Source organism: Rana temporaria, chromosome 3 (genome assembly GCF_905171775.1).
Source record: "Rana temporaria chromosome 3, aRanTem1.1, whole genome shotgun sequence".
Taxonomy (NCBI): domain Eukaryota; kingdom Metazoa; phylum Chordata; class Amphibia; order Anura; family Ranidae; genus Rana; species Rana temporaria.
This window is the reverse complement of record NC_053491.1, coordinates 120,966,835-120,983,362: the sequence shown is the minus strand read 5'-3', so window position 1 is coordinate 120,983,362 and position 16,528 is coordinate 120,966,835. Positions and strand designations below refer to the sequence as shown.

General features: G+C 40.9%; 1 protein-coding gene across 1 annotated transcript in view; it reads left to right on the top strand.

The window, feature by feature from the left end:
• The window catches only part of ITIH5 (inter-alpha-trypsin inhibitor heavy chain 5), a 101,990-nt gene that overhangs the window by 41,698 nt on the left and 43,764 nt on the right, over positions 1 to 16,528 (top strand). The window contains exons 6-7 of the mRNA XM_040343346.1: positions 1,719 to 1,888; positions 5,671 to 5,787. Of these exons, the coding sequence (XP_040199280.1) occupies positions 1,719 to 1,888; positions 5,671 to 5,787 (287 nt within the window). The remainder of the gene's footprint in view (positions 1 to 1,718; positions 1,889 to 5,670; positions 5,788 to 16,528) is intronic.

The window sequence follows — 16,528 nt, the reverse complement described above, 5'->3', positions numbered from 1 at the left end:
AGAAAACCCCCAATAAATGTATATTATTTGATCTGAGTGAACGTTATAGGCCCGGATTCACATACATCGGTGCATATTTATGCTGCCGTAGCGTATCTCTTTTACGCTATGCCGGTGCAGAGCACAGATGCAAGCACAGTATTCACAAAGCACTCGCCCCCAGTCGCTCTCAAATCTACGCTGGGTTTCCTCAGCATAAGCCAGCGTAGGTGGAAGTGGGCGTGAGTCATGCTAATGAGGCGTGACCCCATGTAAATCAAGGACTGAGCGTCATAAAGTTACGAATAACGTATGGCGCATGCGCCGTCCCGTGGACGCATCCCAGTGCGCATGCTCAGAATCACGTCGAAACAACTGCCTAAGATACGTAGAATCACTGCCTACGACGTGAACGTAACCTACGCCTAGCCCTATTCACGTACTACGTAAACGTCGTAAAATATGACGGCTGTGTTCCCTGGTCCATACCTTTGCATGACTTGCGCCTCCTATATGGGGAATAACTTATGAGCCGGGCGCAAGTACATTCGTGAATCGGCGTATCTCCCTCATTTGCATATGTGCATAGAAAATCAATGGGAGCGGAAAATGCGCCCAGCGGAAATATGCGCCCACGATACGACGGCGTAGGCAAGTTACGTCGGTCGTAGGAAGCCTATTTTTAGGCGTATCTCAGATTGTGGGCACGGCGCACAGATACAACGTCGCATAGATAGACTTACGCGGCGTATCTCGAGATACGTCGGCGTAAGTGCTTTGTGAATCCGGGCCATAGTGTCTAAAAACTATGATATATACATATTTAAAAATGTATCAAATCCCGATGCACTGACTATCTACAGTATCACATTTCTTGACACACTTAAAATGCCAGGACAGTAAACCCCCCCCTCAAAATCCCCCCTTTTTGGAAAGTAAACAGTCTGAGGTATTTAGTGAAGGGCATGATGAGTTTTTCAAAGTTACAATTTTTTTGTCAATTAAATTTTTATATAATATATGATTTATTTCACTTTTTTTACATACTGTCAGCAGTAAGTCCCCACTCACCTTTTAATAATTTTTATGATAAGAAGTAAAATAAGATAAAAAATTTGACATTTAAACATTTGGCTATCCTACATCCGCCCTCACCCCTGGCACTTAAAAAAATGGCTAAAAACAAAGGAAAAATTACCAAAACCAGATTTTTTTATTTACTTTCCCATTGATCATTTAAATGATCATTGATCATTTAGTTCTATTACACTATTTCATTCTGCCATTTACTTAGCTGCTTTTACTAATTGAAGGGTGAGTGATTTATGCATCATGTCGGTTGTCTAAAAAATTGCCATTCAAATAACTAAATATTGGAAAAAATATAATTGTTGAACTTCTTGACAAAACACCCATGTGTGATTTATAAAAAGCTCACATCCTAAAGGCTCACAGAAAAATCTGTATTATAAAAAAATTATACTACAGATCGTGATTGTTTTTATAGAACTAGACAGGTATGACAATGAAATCAGCACAAACAGAACTGTTCATTGTGGTCACGGTGACAACAGATTTTGCCTTTGTTTTTTAATTGTGTAGCGAAGAAAGAAATTGCGCGTACATGTCATGTCAGAATGATTACGATACTAAAATTGCTAGGCTTAGTAGTACAATTTGTCACCCCCTAAAAAAAAAAGAACTTTTATGCATCTAATGTGCGTTTTTTCCCTCAATAGATGAAATCTCCCCTCCTCCATCAACGATTATTAACCAGACAGAAAATTTTGCAAGAATAACGTTTGAACCCAATGTGGTTCAACAAGCAAAGATCACTCAGAATGGGAATCTTGGTGATTTTGTGGTTCGATATGATGTAAGAAGAGAGCTTAGCATTGGTGACATTCAGGTACTGATTTATGAAACTACAATCTATATTGCATGCAAAACAGTTATTTTACAATACAATGAGTCAGGTGATAACATACCCTAAAGCAGAACTATAGGCAAAACTTTTTTATTTGTGCCCCTTGTGCCCCATTGGGGAGTTTTACTTTCACTTCCTGCCCCATAGCCAAAACAGGAAGTGAGAGGAAATCCCTGCAAATTAAGAAAATATCTTAGGGGCCCCCAGGCCAGCAGAACTAGTGTCCCCATTGGAAGATTTCCACTCTATTACTGGTCTGGTGATGACGCAAAATGTGGGGCTATCTTTTTTCTTTTCATTGCCCAAAGTAAACAGGACAAGTAGAGAGGATGAATATCCCTAATGGGGGCACAGAGAGCAATACAAATTGACAGGTGTTCTAATCCCTCTCCACTCTGTCTAAAACGAAATAAAACGTTTTGTCTTTAATTAAACTACTGTATTTATTGGCATATAACACTCACTTTTTTACAATGAAAATAGAGGGTAAACTGTGCCTGCGTGTTATACGCAGGGGGCCGTGGAAAGTTTTTTTCCTGAAACTTCCCTCTTAAAGTTAGGGTGCGTGTTATACGCCGATAAATATGGCACTTATTACTCAGACAAACTGACTTACATGAGTAAGATAATGCATTACTACAATTTTTGTGCAAGTTGTTTCTTGTTAATTTTTCTTATTGTGATTTTTTTTTTAATACAGTGTTTATACTAATGAACAGTAGTCTGCTTTCTACAACTGAGTACCAGACAATTTAGCCCAATTCTTACATACTATCTATTTATAAATTGCTAGATCAGATTAGGGGTGGGCAGTTCAGACAATGAAGAATGATGATCTCATATTGTGCACTTGTTTGTTCCACCTAGTAACTCAAAGTGGACACATTCTCAAGCATTAACAGTCTAAACTGAATAAAGAGTAATAGATAAAATTGCGATACTCACATTTTTTTTGCGACAATGTTAATTCACTGCTGACCAGCTGTCTGAAAATCATGGGTATATGGTCATGTGGCTATGCTAAACGCTGATATTCCCCTTCAGTAGAAAACCCATTATCTAGTTCTTAGACCTTTTGGTTTGTGGTCAGCACCAAAGAGGACCTAGGGCCAAATCCTCAAAAGAGATACGACGGAGTAACTGCTGTTACTCTGTCGTATCCCTGGTCCTAACTATGGAACTGATCCACAGAATCAGTTTTCCATAGTTAGGGAGAAGATCCGGCATGTGTAATTGAATTACACTGCCGGATCTTAGGATGCAGTACCGCATCCGCCGCTGGGGGCATTTTGTGTCGAAATGCCGCCTCGGGTATGCAAATTAGCACTTACGGAGATCCACAAAGCTTTTCTGCTTCGTTTTTTCTCCGTAAGTTGCATACGCAAAATTAGGGCTGCTTTTACATGGTGTAAAGTTAGTACACCATGTAAAAGCAGACCCTTCTGTCTAGCGACGCGTTTTTTTTCGAATTTGGATTTTTTTTTCGCGCCGTATCTTTTTTTTTCCCCGACGCAACTTTATTGACCCGTCGCAATCCACAAAGCCCGGCGTAACGTAATTTCGCGCTATGCACGTCGGGAAAATGACGTCGCAAGCATGCGCAGTACGGCCGGCGCAGGAGCGCGCCTCATTTAAAAGGGAATTGCCCCCATGAAATGAGGAACGCCTTGCGCCGGCGGAATTTAAGTTACACGGCCAGAAATTTCTAGGTAAGTGCTTTGTGGATCGGGCACTTAGGTAGAAATTTTAAGGCAGTGTAACTTAAATTAGAAATTCGCCGTTACGCCGGGTCTTTGTGGATTTGGCCCCTAGAGAATAATTTTCTCCGGAAAAGGGCAAATATTTTAGCCTATTGCTCTTAATTGTATAGTGAGGTGAGGGGCGCTATATCAAAATAGTGGATGCGTGTGACAATGTGCGTTTGAGTAGTACACAGTGTAACTGTGTACCCAAATCTATGTGAAAAACCAAACAGATTATAGTCTAAACTCTATAAGTACAATAGTGCCAAATGCCGTGGAAAATAAATAAAAATTGAAAAAAAAAAAAAAAAAATTTAAAACAATGTCCAGCAAATAAATAGTTAAGTGCAAAATGGATCCAGTGTTGTATCAAGTCCAGGTGCAAAATGCAAATAATCCAATCCCAAATCGCAGGGAAAAGTGCAAATGCTAAAGTGCTTGTGAATCTTCAAAATAGCCAAAGTGCGAGAAAGAAGTGATCCGCCTTCACCTATAGGTCACCAGAATAATAATGGATGGCTCCTTACCACACGGTGTTGACCAGATTACTTAAAATATGGTCAATCAGGCTTGTTTTAAATGAGGATCAGCAGGGTCTCATTGGATTCCAATGTCAGCGATTGCAGCAAATGGTGTACCAAGAAAGGAGAAGAGATACCACCATAGTGTAAAACCATTTAGTATACGAAAGTTAAAATTACAATGCCAAATGGCCTCTTACTGTTGCTGGTGCCCGTTCCCGGCACTGAGGCTGTAGGTGGTGGGGATAGTAAGACAAGATAAGAGATGGCCGCGTCCTGGTCCACTAGCGTGCGTTCCACCGCTAGTTGTCCATCAACCAGTGAGACCGGAAGTGCGTGGCTATGCTTGCGCGCCCGGATACCGCCTCGACGTCACGTTTCAGTTAAACCGTCTTCAATTGCTCTTAACTTCAGAACAATTGCTCACCTAGCTTAATATTAACATTTCAGCACAAGTCTGCTTTAACCTCCCTGGCGGTATGATTCTGTCTGGAATTACGTACCAAAAGCGGTACAATTATTTTGCAAGGAAATTTGGTGTTTTATACTGTAGGCCTGTAATTTTTAGAAATAACTCACTTAAATCTGACCAAGCAAGAGTCTTGTAGGCATCCCGGGTATGATTTTTTTTTTAAAACAAAATTATAAATTATAATATAATAAATAATTATAAATAATTTTAACAAATAATAATATAATTATAATAAAAATTATTCAATAATGTAATCAACTCAAAATCACTGAAATGTGCTCAGTTGCAGAATTGTCACTGTCATTATTTTTTTTTTTTATGACGTATTTCCCCGCAAATCGCTATCGCACATTTCTGCAAGTGATTATAATTTATTATCGCTGTTTTCTAGCTGATCTAAAACCATTTTTGACATAAAGGGACACTTTTGGACAATCTACAGTTTTTAGGCAGAAATGACATTTTTTATTTTTATAAAAGTACATGTAGGGCACTGGGCAGACCACTAGGGACAAGGGGGGGGGTGTATTTTTTACATACAGTACTGTAATCTATAAGATTACAGTATACTGTATGTAAAGTGTTTGCTTACTTTTTTGAATTTGGCGCCGTTCTCCGCTCCCATGCGTCGTAACGTCGCAGGGAACGGAGATCGGCGGCACACAGGGAGACTGTGAATCAAGCAAGGAGGTCCCGCTCGCTCACACAGCGGGGTGGCATCGCTGGATCCAGGAGAAGGTAAGTAACTTGCCTGTGGATCCAGCGAAAGGTAAGCCGCGCCGCTGTACACTCTGCACGTCCACCCCGAGTGTGACTCGGGGTTACCGATCCTAACATGAAAAACCAACCCCGAGTCACGCTCGGGTTTACCGCCAGGGAGGTTAACTGGAGAATTATTACTTTTTGCTGATACCAAAAAGTCTTCTGGGGCTCTGAAGGTTCTTGATAGTAACAGTTTATAGTGCACTAAATAATGAGAGTGTAAATTGCTTACCATATACAATATATATTGTGTTTTTTTTCTTGCAGATATTAAATGGATACTTTGTACATTATTTTGCACCCACTGACTTACCTCCTCTGCCAAAAAATGTGGTTTTTGTGATTGATACAAGTGCTTCCATGGTTGGAACTAAAATGAGACAGGTAAGAAGAAATAATAATGTTGATTGGTTGGATCACTCTTGAAGGAATGAAACATTTTATTGTTAGGTAAAGAAATTATTGTTTATTCTACCCTTAAGCATTCATTACTGATAGCTGCCTGAGCTAATGTTCACTTTTAACTTACTGCGTCTGCAGATGTGAAAAATTTAGAAGTCCAGAGGCATGGGCAATCCATTCCATCCGTCATGCAAGAAACTCCCAGACAGTCTTGTCAATCAGCTGTTGGCAAGGCGTTCTTGAACATGTGGCTTCACATCAGCTGCAGTGCTAAATTTTCTTAGGCCTTCTAAAGGGTGTATTACTGTAAAAGCACAGAAACATAGGGTGATATTTACTAAAACTGATGCACACAGAATCTGGAGCAGCTGTGTAATGTAACAAATCCGCTTTTAATTTCAGCATGTTCAATTAAGAGTGGACAATAAAACCTAAAAGCTGATTGGCTACTAAGCCCAGGTGTACCAGATTCTGTGTGCACCATTTTTAGTAAATTTCCCCCATAATGTCTGACAAAGTTCTTACATTACCTTAATTACATTTTTTCATGGGTGACATGTTTGGTTTGCAGAGTTTGGTGGAAATACTTGCTCTTCTCTATTTCCTTATAATCCATAATTAAAAATCTCTTAAATTCATTATTATTATACAGGATTTATATAGTGTCAACAGGTTACACAGCACGTTACAACATAAAAATGAGACAGTGCAGTGAAAATCCAATAAAATACAAGAGGGTTAAAAGGGTCCTGCTCATAAGAGCTTACAATCTAATAGATTGGGGCAAGTAGTACAAAAGGTTGTAACTGTGGGGGATGAGTTGATTCAAGTGATACAAGATTAGTTGGAGGCATGATAGGCTTCCCTGAAGAGTTGAGTTTTCAGGGATCGCCTAAAGGCAGCCAAACCAGGAGATAGCCGAACAGACTTAAGCCTCGTACACACGACCGAGGAACTCGACGGGCGAAACACATCGTTTTCCTCATCGAGTTCCTTGTTAGACTGTCGAGGAACTCGACAAGGCAAGTTTCTCCATTCCCGTCGAGGAAATAGAGAATTTACTCTCTTTTTGGCTCGTCGAGTTTCTCAACAGTTTCCTTGACGAAAATGTACACACGACCGGTTTCCTCGGCAAAAAATTATCTCCCAGCAAGTTTTTTGCTGGTTTTTGCCGAGAAACTCGGTCGTGTGTACGAGGCCTGAGGCAGAGAGTTTTAGAGGATGGGAGAGGCTCTGGAGAAGTCCTGGAGACCAGCATTGGAGAAGGAGACAAGAGAGCTTGAGAGCAGAAGGTCTTTAGAGGAGCGTAGAGGACGGTTTGGGTGATATTTGGAGACAATATTGATGATGTAGCTTGGAGCAGAGTTGTGCATGGCTCTGTTTGTTGGTGTTAGTATTTTGAATTTAATTAGCTGGGCGATCGGAAGTCAGTGGAGGGATTGGTGAGGAGGGGTGGCACTGATTGGTTGGTAAAGTAGATGAGTCTGGCAGCAGCATTCATGATAGACTGAAGATATTTGTGTGGGTTTGGCAAAGAAGGATTTTAACTAAAGGACTTAACAGATATATCTAGAACTTGTGAACCAGTGTTCTAAAATATGTATTTGCTATTAGTTTTTCATACCATAGATACAAATAAGTCACACAACAGCACTTATTGCGAACCTCTTATACATCATTACTGTGCATTGGTGATATCTGTTTGGGAAATAAATTAAGTATTCTTAAAGAAGAATCGGAATTAGTATTACCAAGCCCATAGGTGTAGAAGTTGCAGCCCCTGCTACCCTATTTGTAGTAGAAATCAAGGGCCAATTCACACTTTTGCAATGCCTTTTGGTGCATTAATGCATATTATGTCATGCATTAATGTACTATGCCTTAAGGAAGTCCATTTGTTATGCCAGCACACAGCAACAAACCAGAAACATACTGTATTTGCTGGCGTATAAGACTACCTTTTACACTTAAAAAAAATGGCCAAAAAGCAGGGGTCGTCTTATACGCCGGTTCAGCTGCTTGGATGCCTGCTGGATGTGCGGTACTGTATGTAGCCTTGGCCAATCCCGTTGAGCGACGTATTCAAATGAATACAGAGCCTGCTCGGATTAGAGTAACAACCTCTGCCAATCTGAGCAGGCTACATACAGTATCCTGCTCGAATTGGCTTTGAGAGTCAGAGAGGCGTGGGCTGATGATGTTACAGCCTCTGCCAATCCAAACAGGCTTTGTATTCATTAATAAAATACATTGCTTACCGTGATTGGCTCCAGCTCCAGCAAGAAGGAAGATGAATATGGCTCCAGAAGGAAGAAATATAAAGCGTTGGAAGCCTCGGAAGGGGGGTCGTCTTATACAGTGAGTACAGGCAAAAAATCTTAAAAAAACTGTAAAATTAGGGGGTCGTCTTATACGCCCGGTCGCCTTATACACCGGCAAATACGGTACATGCCTCTCATAATAATGCATGGTCTGTGTGTTTTGGTGTGCTGTGTGGTGCATTTAAACCAATTACTGTACATTGCACACATAAAGCAGATGTATTGTAATAATACAGGAATACATGCATTTGTATGTGTGTTCCCGCAATTGTAAATGGGGACTAAAATGTTTGTTGACTTAGAAATGTATCTAGTCTTTTTTTGTACAGGCTCCATTAATGTTTCTTAAAGTGATGTGAGAAAAATATAGAGACTGCCATTGCTAATCTCTCCTTTGAGAATGTTGGTTTCCTTGCTGTCATGCTGATGCTTTGGCTTCAATACTTTGAGTCTCTGACCCGGAGCAAGTATAGCAAATATTTCTGACCCTCATTTACAACATGCTTATCTCAGGCCTGTGATGCAAAAGTAATGAAGCCAGACCCAAACAGGCAACAGGAATTTTCAGAAGTGGGCCAGCAATGACAATACTATTATCATGACAGAGTCACTTTAAGCCACATGACATTACTTGGGGTTGGAAACCAAGGGCAGTGTAATGAGTGAACAGAACAATTGTTTTTGAAAAGAAAAGTGTTTTTTTTCTTGTCTTTTCTACCCAGAAATGTTTTAATATACACAGTAAAACTCATTATGTGACTCACAAGAAAGGCTGCCCTTGGAAAATTGTAATTCAATTTAGTTTATAGGAGTTGTTAGTCTTAATACTTTGCTTGTATAGCTGTAAAATGACTAAGACTGAGTTAAAAAAAATGAAAATCTATCCCCATTTAACGCTGTTTCATTTGAATACTTTCTTTAATGCAGAAAACAAAAATAGATTATTGCTTTGTAATTTGCTCTCTTTTCTTAGTAACAACCCCTTTCAAAATTAGTATATATCTGACACTTTTGAGAGTGCTGGATCCTACTATCTGCCTTCACCCCACACCACTTTCCACTATCTATATCAAGGGTCCAAACCAAGCTGACTGTGACTCTATCCAATTTTACTGCAAGAGCTGTCCATGTAAATAGTTCACTACTTTCAGGCCTCGTACACACGACCAAGTTTCTCGGCAAAAACCAGCAAGAACCTTGCTGGGAGATATTTTTTGCCGAGGAAAACGGTTGTGTGTACATTTTTGTCAAGGAAACTGTCGAGAACCTCGACGAGCCAAAAAGAGAGCAAGTTCTCTATTTTCTCGACGGGAGTCTGATTTGGCTCGTCGAGGATCTCGACGGGCTGGTTTTCAACAAGAAACTCGGACGTCTGTATGCTAAGAAACCCGCGCTTGCTCAGATTAAAGTATGAGACGGGAGTAAAAGTAGCGTTTGTAATGGAGATAACACATTTTTAAAGCTGTAACAGACTGAAAGGTGCAAATCGTCTCCTACCAAAATTTTATTTAACACGCAAACACATGAATTTAGCAAAAGCAGCCCCAAGAGTTTAGCCAGTGGAATCAAACTTCCCCTGCCGTTGTATGTGTTGTATGTTTGAGAACGAGGAAATTTTGGCTTGACTGTGTGTACGCAAAGCAAGCTTGTTGAGTTCCTCGACAAGCCTAACCATGAACTCGACGAGGAACTGGATGTGTTTCGCCCATCGAGTTTCTTTCTGTCGTGTGTACGAGGCCTCAGAGAGCATGGGGCAGGGCCAAGCTCCACTGTGTGTGTCTATAGATGCACACAGCATGGCTCAGGAGCGAGCCCACATGTACCGAAGTGGCTTCCTATGGTGATGCACGGAAGAGGCGGAGGACCCAATAAGAGGAGATTTGTGGCTGCCCTTTGCAAAACAATTGCACAGAGCAGGTACGTATAACATGTTTGTAATTTAAAAAAAATGTAGGCTTTATAACCTCATAAAAGCGATTGTAGCAGAAAATAACCTCCTTTTCTTGGGTCCCCTCCTGGCTTCTCCCCTCTGTCTAGTGCCCCCACAGGAAGCCACTTCCCATGGGGATACTCGTCCATGCTCGCTCCTGACCCCCGTTGCTGCATCCATTGACACACACAGCAGGATTTTGCCCCGGTCTCTCGTCACTGGCTTTAATTGACAGCACTGGGAGTCAATGGTTCCCATTGCCCCAGCAAAGCTAGTGAGACACGAAAGTGAGGGGAGAGAAGAGCTCCAGATAAGCACAGGGCTGGATTGAGTGAGGGCTCAGGTGGGGGGGCAAATTTGATGCCTAAACATTTTTTACCTTAAAGGGACACTAAAGGTTCTAAGTTTTATAAAAAAAATAACAAACATATCATGCTTACCTCCACTGTGCAGTTTGTTTTGCACAGAGTGGCCCCGAACGGTCTCTTCTGAGGTCCCATGGCGGCTCTCGCGGCTCCTCCCTGCAAGAGCTAACCCCCTCTGGGAAGCTCTCTCCCGAGGGGTTACCTTGCGGGCGCACTCCCGTGTGACACAGTCGGCAGCCATAGCCGCCTAGTGTATGACTCGGCCCCGCCCCCCCGGCGCACCGCGTCATTGGTTTGATTGGCAGAAGCGGGAGCCAATGGCTGCGCTGCTATCAATCATTCAATGAAGAGCCGACAAGAGCTGGGGGAAGCAATGCAGGATCCCCCCCACAGAGATTCAGGGCTCAGGTAAGTAAAACGGGGGCTGGGGGGCCGGAGAGTGCAAGGTGTTTTTTCACCTTAATGCATAGGATGCATTAAGGTGAAAAAACACAAAGCTTTACAACCCCTTTAACATCAAGGAACGCATTAAGGTAAAAAATTACTTTTAAATATTGGATTTAAAGATTACCGTTCTGATTTTAATAGTACATTACTGCTTACTATATATTTTATGACAATAGCATATGTGTAAACATGTATTACTCAATCCACTTCTACCCCATTCTTACTCATCTTTATGTGAATCCTGAATTGTTATTCTGATTACTTTAAATCTAAGGAAAGGTTTTTGTGTTTCCTTCAGAGCCAGATAAGAAGCATAGCCCTTGACCCTAAGAAAACATTCCTTAGTACTTCAGAATAGCTGGCAGAAGACTTGAGCTCTCTAATCACACAAATGGCTCTTTTCCAATGGGAACTGCTCTAAGTTGTGCCAAAGAAACTCCATGGTTTCTGCTGAGCAAACAGCGATTCTAAATTCAACATGAGCTATTCCCAAAACAGGCTTAGTCACGTACTAAATTGAAAGGTGTCGTTAAACTTTGACTCAAAGGTGTTCAGGAGCTACTAGAAGACAAACACGGGAGCTGCATTATTGTTCTATTAAAATATACCCCTCAGTGATATTCATGCATTGAGTTTATTCTCACCTGGTCTCACAACTTAAATATTAGCCTGGAATTAGCCTGGAATTGTTAATAATTAATGTTGCTGTTTATTGCTATTACCATAGGTGCCAAAAGTGATAATCTGTTTTTGTTGAGCACACTGAAAATAGAGTAAGCTGAGCTCAATGAACATCCATCGTGTTACTCGGATACCCTGAGGTGCCACTCATAGGCTGCTCTGCTTTCCCAGCCTCTGACCAGACCAGATAGCACTGCTCAAATCAGAAGTCACTGATCCCCTCAGGACCCTCCATGTCAGGCCCAGGTTCACCTCATGGTGATGCACCACTAGGCCTGCCCCTTCCTCCTTTGTCAGTGAAGCAATATGCCTCCTGGGATATGTGATGTGCATATCCCAGAAGGCACAGCAGGCATCATGTAAGTCATTCACCTAGACGAGCGATGTGCATGAAGGGTGGAGCCTGCAATTTTTACACGAAAATAAAAGGTTAAAAAAAGTATGCTCTGTGTGTACAGAAGGGGTGGAGAGGAGGGAGCTTACATTTGAGGGTGAAGATCTTCTTTAAGACCTAAAATCAGGTTAAAAGTCATTATGCCACTACTTCACTACTGAAAGCCCTGTACTGAGAATCAAATTTGAAACCCTAAAGTTGAACATTATCCCTTTCTTTGTGAAAGCTCGATTTTTGTATATAATTTAGCAGGTGATGATAGCTTTCCCTGCTAGGATGACACTGTTCACTCCTGTGTGTGTGTGTGTGTGTGCAGGGGCAACGTTGTCACCCTAGGAAACACACCTACATTTCCGATTTTGCTCTTCTCAGCATATCTTTATCTACACAACCTACCATTCTGGGGCTGCCATGTCATGAGTAGGTAGAGCACAGCCACTAGTGTACAATATGGAAACAGGCAGAAGAAGCCTGTGAGCTGTGCTGGCACATAGCGCTAAAAGCAAACAAATCATACACTTGAAAAAAAAATTGGAAGAATAAAAGGTATGCATATGCATTTTAATTGCACATTTATAAAGTACAGTTTTTTGGAAGGTTTAATTACACTTTAACATTAGACTTCTGACAAAAAAAGACAACACAGATGTCATTAACTCTCTGGTGATTTGGGGACATTGACTAAAATCTATTTTGCTCTATAGTATGCTAAAGAAAGAGGTCACTCATGCCTTACATTTTTCTTTATTACCAAAGTGCCATTTAGATGGTGGATTTGAAGCAAGTGATTTTTCCTTGTTAAAGAAGATCTGAATTTGACTACAGTTCATGGGTAGAACTGTGGAACATCAGACACTGTCTTACAAGTAATCCTTTGTGTTCACATTCAGCTTTGTAAAAAGAATATGTTAATACTTTATCTCCTGCAAGCATGCTAATCACAGGGAGAAGGGATTTCTGAAAAGTTTATAATTGCAGAAACCCACATTCTTCAGATGTTACTTTATCACACTAGTTTTTTTTTTTTTGGAACAATACCAAAGTAATTTGCAAGCCAACCTGACATCATTAGAATGCCTAATATAAATAAAGTATGCCAAACACTGTGCACAGTGCCTCAAAGCAGCCAGGTTTATAGAAAGAATCCTAGAACATTAAGAGAATGGAGACATTTTGGTTCCACTGGGTGTCCAAACTGAGCTGATTTCAAATAAGAGGTTATAAAAGGTTTGGCGGCCCACGCACAATTAAGCATTTCATTGCAGTGTGTTAATTCACATTGCCTAGTATAAATAAAGTATTCAGAACACTGTACACTGAAGGCCTCAAACCAGCCAGGTTTATAGAATCCTAGAACGTTAAAAGAATGAAGACATATTGATTCCACTGGGAGTCTGAAATTAGCTGATTTCAAATAGGAGATTATCAAAAGTTTGTAGGCCCATGCATTTAAATGAAGTGTGTTAATTAACATGCATTAATGCACATTGTGGTATGTGCTAAATTGCATTATGACAGCCTTTTTATTATGATTTCACCACAATGGGTGAAAAAAACATACACAACCCTTTTAGGCATGCAGGGCCCTTCAACACATGTTTAAGGCCTCGTACCCACGATAGGTTAACCAGAGGACAGCGGTCTGATGGACCGTTTTCATCGGTCAAAACCGATCGTGTGTGGGCCCCATAGGTTATTTAACCATCGGTTAAAAAAAAGCCAACTTGCTTTAAATTTAACCAATGGATTCCTAACCGATAGGTCAAAACCGATCGTTAGTAAGCACAACCATCGGTTAAAAATCCATGCATGCTCAGAATCAAGTCGACGCATGCTTGGAAGCATTGAACTTCATTTTTTTCAGCACGTCGTTGTGTTTTACGTCACCGCGTTCTGACACGATCGTTTTTTTAACCGATGGTGTGTAGGCGTGACGGACCATCATTCAGCTTCATCGGTTAACCGATGACAACGGTCCTTCAGACCGTTCTCATTGGATGGACTGATCGTGTGTACGAGGCTTAATGCATTTTGGTGTACTGTGGTGCTTGGTGTGTTGGGTTCCACTGTACAATGCATCGGGGGACCATTCACAGTGAATGGTCCCACACATAGAGCAGGTGTGTTGCCATGTGTTGTGGAAATGCATGTGTTTTAGTGATTCTTACTCTTAATGATTCTTACTCTGAATGGTCCAAGGTTATCAGTGGTGTACCCCAAGGTTCAGTGTTGGGATCCTTACTTTTCAATATATTTATAAATGATATTGGGTCTGAGATCAAAAGTAACATTTCTGTCTTTGCAGATGACACCAAGCTATGCAGTGGAATAATGTCCTTGCAGGATGTCTCCAATTTACAAGCCGACCTCAATGCTCTGTCTAATTGGGCGACTAAGTGGCAGATGAGGTTTAATGTAGATAAATGTAAAGTTATGCACTTGGGGGCTAAGAATATGCATGCATCATACATACTAGGGGGAGTACAACTGGGGGGATCTGTAGTGGAGAAGGATCTGGGGGTTTTAGTTGATCATAAGCTCAATAATGGCATGCAATGCCAAGCTGCGGTTTCCAAAGCGAGCAAAGTCCTTTCTTGTATTAAGAGAGGTATGGACTCCAGAGACAGAGATATAATTTTGCCCCTGTACAAATCATTAGTAAGACCTTATCTGGAATATGCAGTTCAGTTTTGGGCACCAGTTCTCAAAAAGGACATCGGAGAACTGGAGAAAGTGCAGAGAAGGGCAACCAAACTGATAAGAGGCATGGAGGAGCTCAGCTATGAGGAAAGATTAGAGGAACTGAATGTATTCACTCTTGAGAAGAGGAGATTAAGGGGGGATATGATCAACATGTACAAATATATAAGAGGTCCATACAGTGAACTTGGTGTTGAGTTATTCACTTTACGGTCAACACTGAGGACAAGGGGGCACTCTTTACGTCTAGAGGAAAAGAGATTTCACCTCCAAATACGGAAAGGTTTTTTCACAGTAAGAGCTGTGAAAATGTGGAACAGTCTCCCTCCAGAGGTGGTTCTGGCCAGCTCAGTAGATTGCTTTAAGAAAGGCCTGGATTCTTTCCTAAATGTACAGGATATAACTGAGTACTAAGATTTGTAGGTAAAGTTGATCCAGGGTAAATCCGATTGCCTCTCGGGGGATCAGGAAGGAATTTTTTCCCCTGCTGTAGCAAATTGGATCATGCTCTGCTGGGGTTTTTTGCCTTCCTCTGGATCAACTGTGGGTATGGAGTTGGGTGTATAGGATTTTACTGTGTTTTTTATTTTGTTTTTTTATTTTTTGTGGTTGAACTGGATGGACTTCTAAAAAAGCCTTTTGATTGGTTCGATATTTAATTCTTTCACAATTTTAATCATTAAACCGAACGTAATAAAAACAATAGCTATGTACTGTATATGTGACAAAAAATAGCCTTATATGCATAGTATAAAAGCTACAAATGCTAAACAAATTTCCAATTAAAATCAATCATCAGTAAGTAATTCATTTTTTTCTTTGTTATACAGCACTGTGCAAAAGTTTCAATCAGGTGTAAAGAAATGCTGTAAAGTAAGTTTTATCAATTTACAAAATGCAAAACAGAAGAAACATCTAAATAAAATAAGTATTTAGTGTGACTACCAATTGGCTTCACACCAGCATCAATTCTTACATTTGCACAAAGTCAGGGATTTCGTAGGAGCAGATGTATGATTAAATAATTATACCACGCAGGTGCAAATGATCACCCATTTCATATATAGGTTGAAACACAGTCATTAACTGAAACAGAAAAAGCTATGTAGGAAGATTAAAACTGGGTGAGGACCAGCCAAACTCTGCTAGTAAGGTAAGATTGTAGATGACAGTTTCATGGCAGAGGTCATACACCATGACAAGATTGAACACAGCAACAAGACACAAGGTAGTTATACTCCATCAGCAAGGTCTCTCACAGGCAAAGATTTTAAAGTAGACTGGAATTTTGAAATGTGCTGTTCAAGCTCATTTGAAGCAGCACGAAGAAATAGGCAACACTGGGGACCATAGACACAGTGGTCGGCCAAGGAAACTCACTGCAGCAGATGAAAGACACCTTATGCTTACTTACCTTCAACATGGGAAGACGTTCAGCAGTGCCATTAGCACAGAACTGGTTGAAATTAGTGGGACCCAGGTACACGACCTACTGTCCAGAGAAATCTAGCCAGAAGTAGCCTGCAAGGATGAATTGCGGCCAAAACCTCCGCTGGGGAAAAAAGGCCAAGCAACTGAACTATGCACAAAACATAGGAACGGGGTGCAGAAAAATGGTTTAGTGAAAATTTTAAATATTTGGATGTAGCAGGAGGCAGTTTGTTCACAAAGGGCTGCAGGCAACAGTGAAGCATGGTGGAGGTGCCTTGCAAGTTTAGGACTGCATTTCTGCAAATGTTAGAGATTTGGTCAGGATTAATGGTGTCCTCAATCCTGAGAAATCCAGGCAGATACTTATCCATCATGCCATACCATCAGGGAGGCGTGTGATTGGCCCTAAATTTATTCTGCAGCAGAACAACAACCCCAAACATTGATTAGTAAC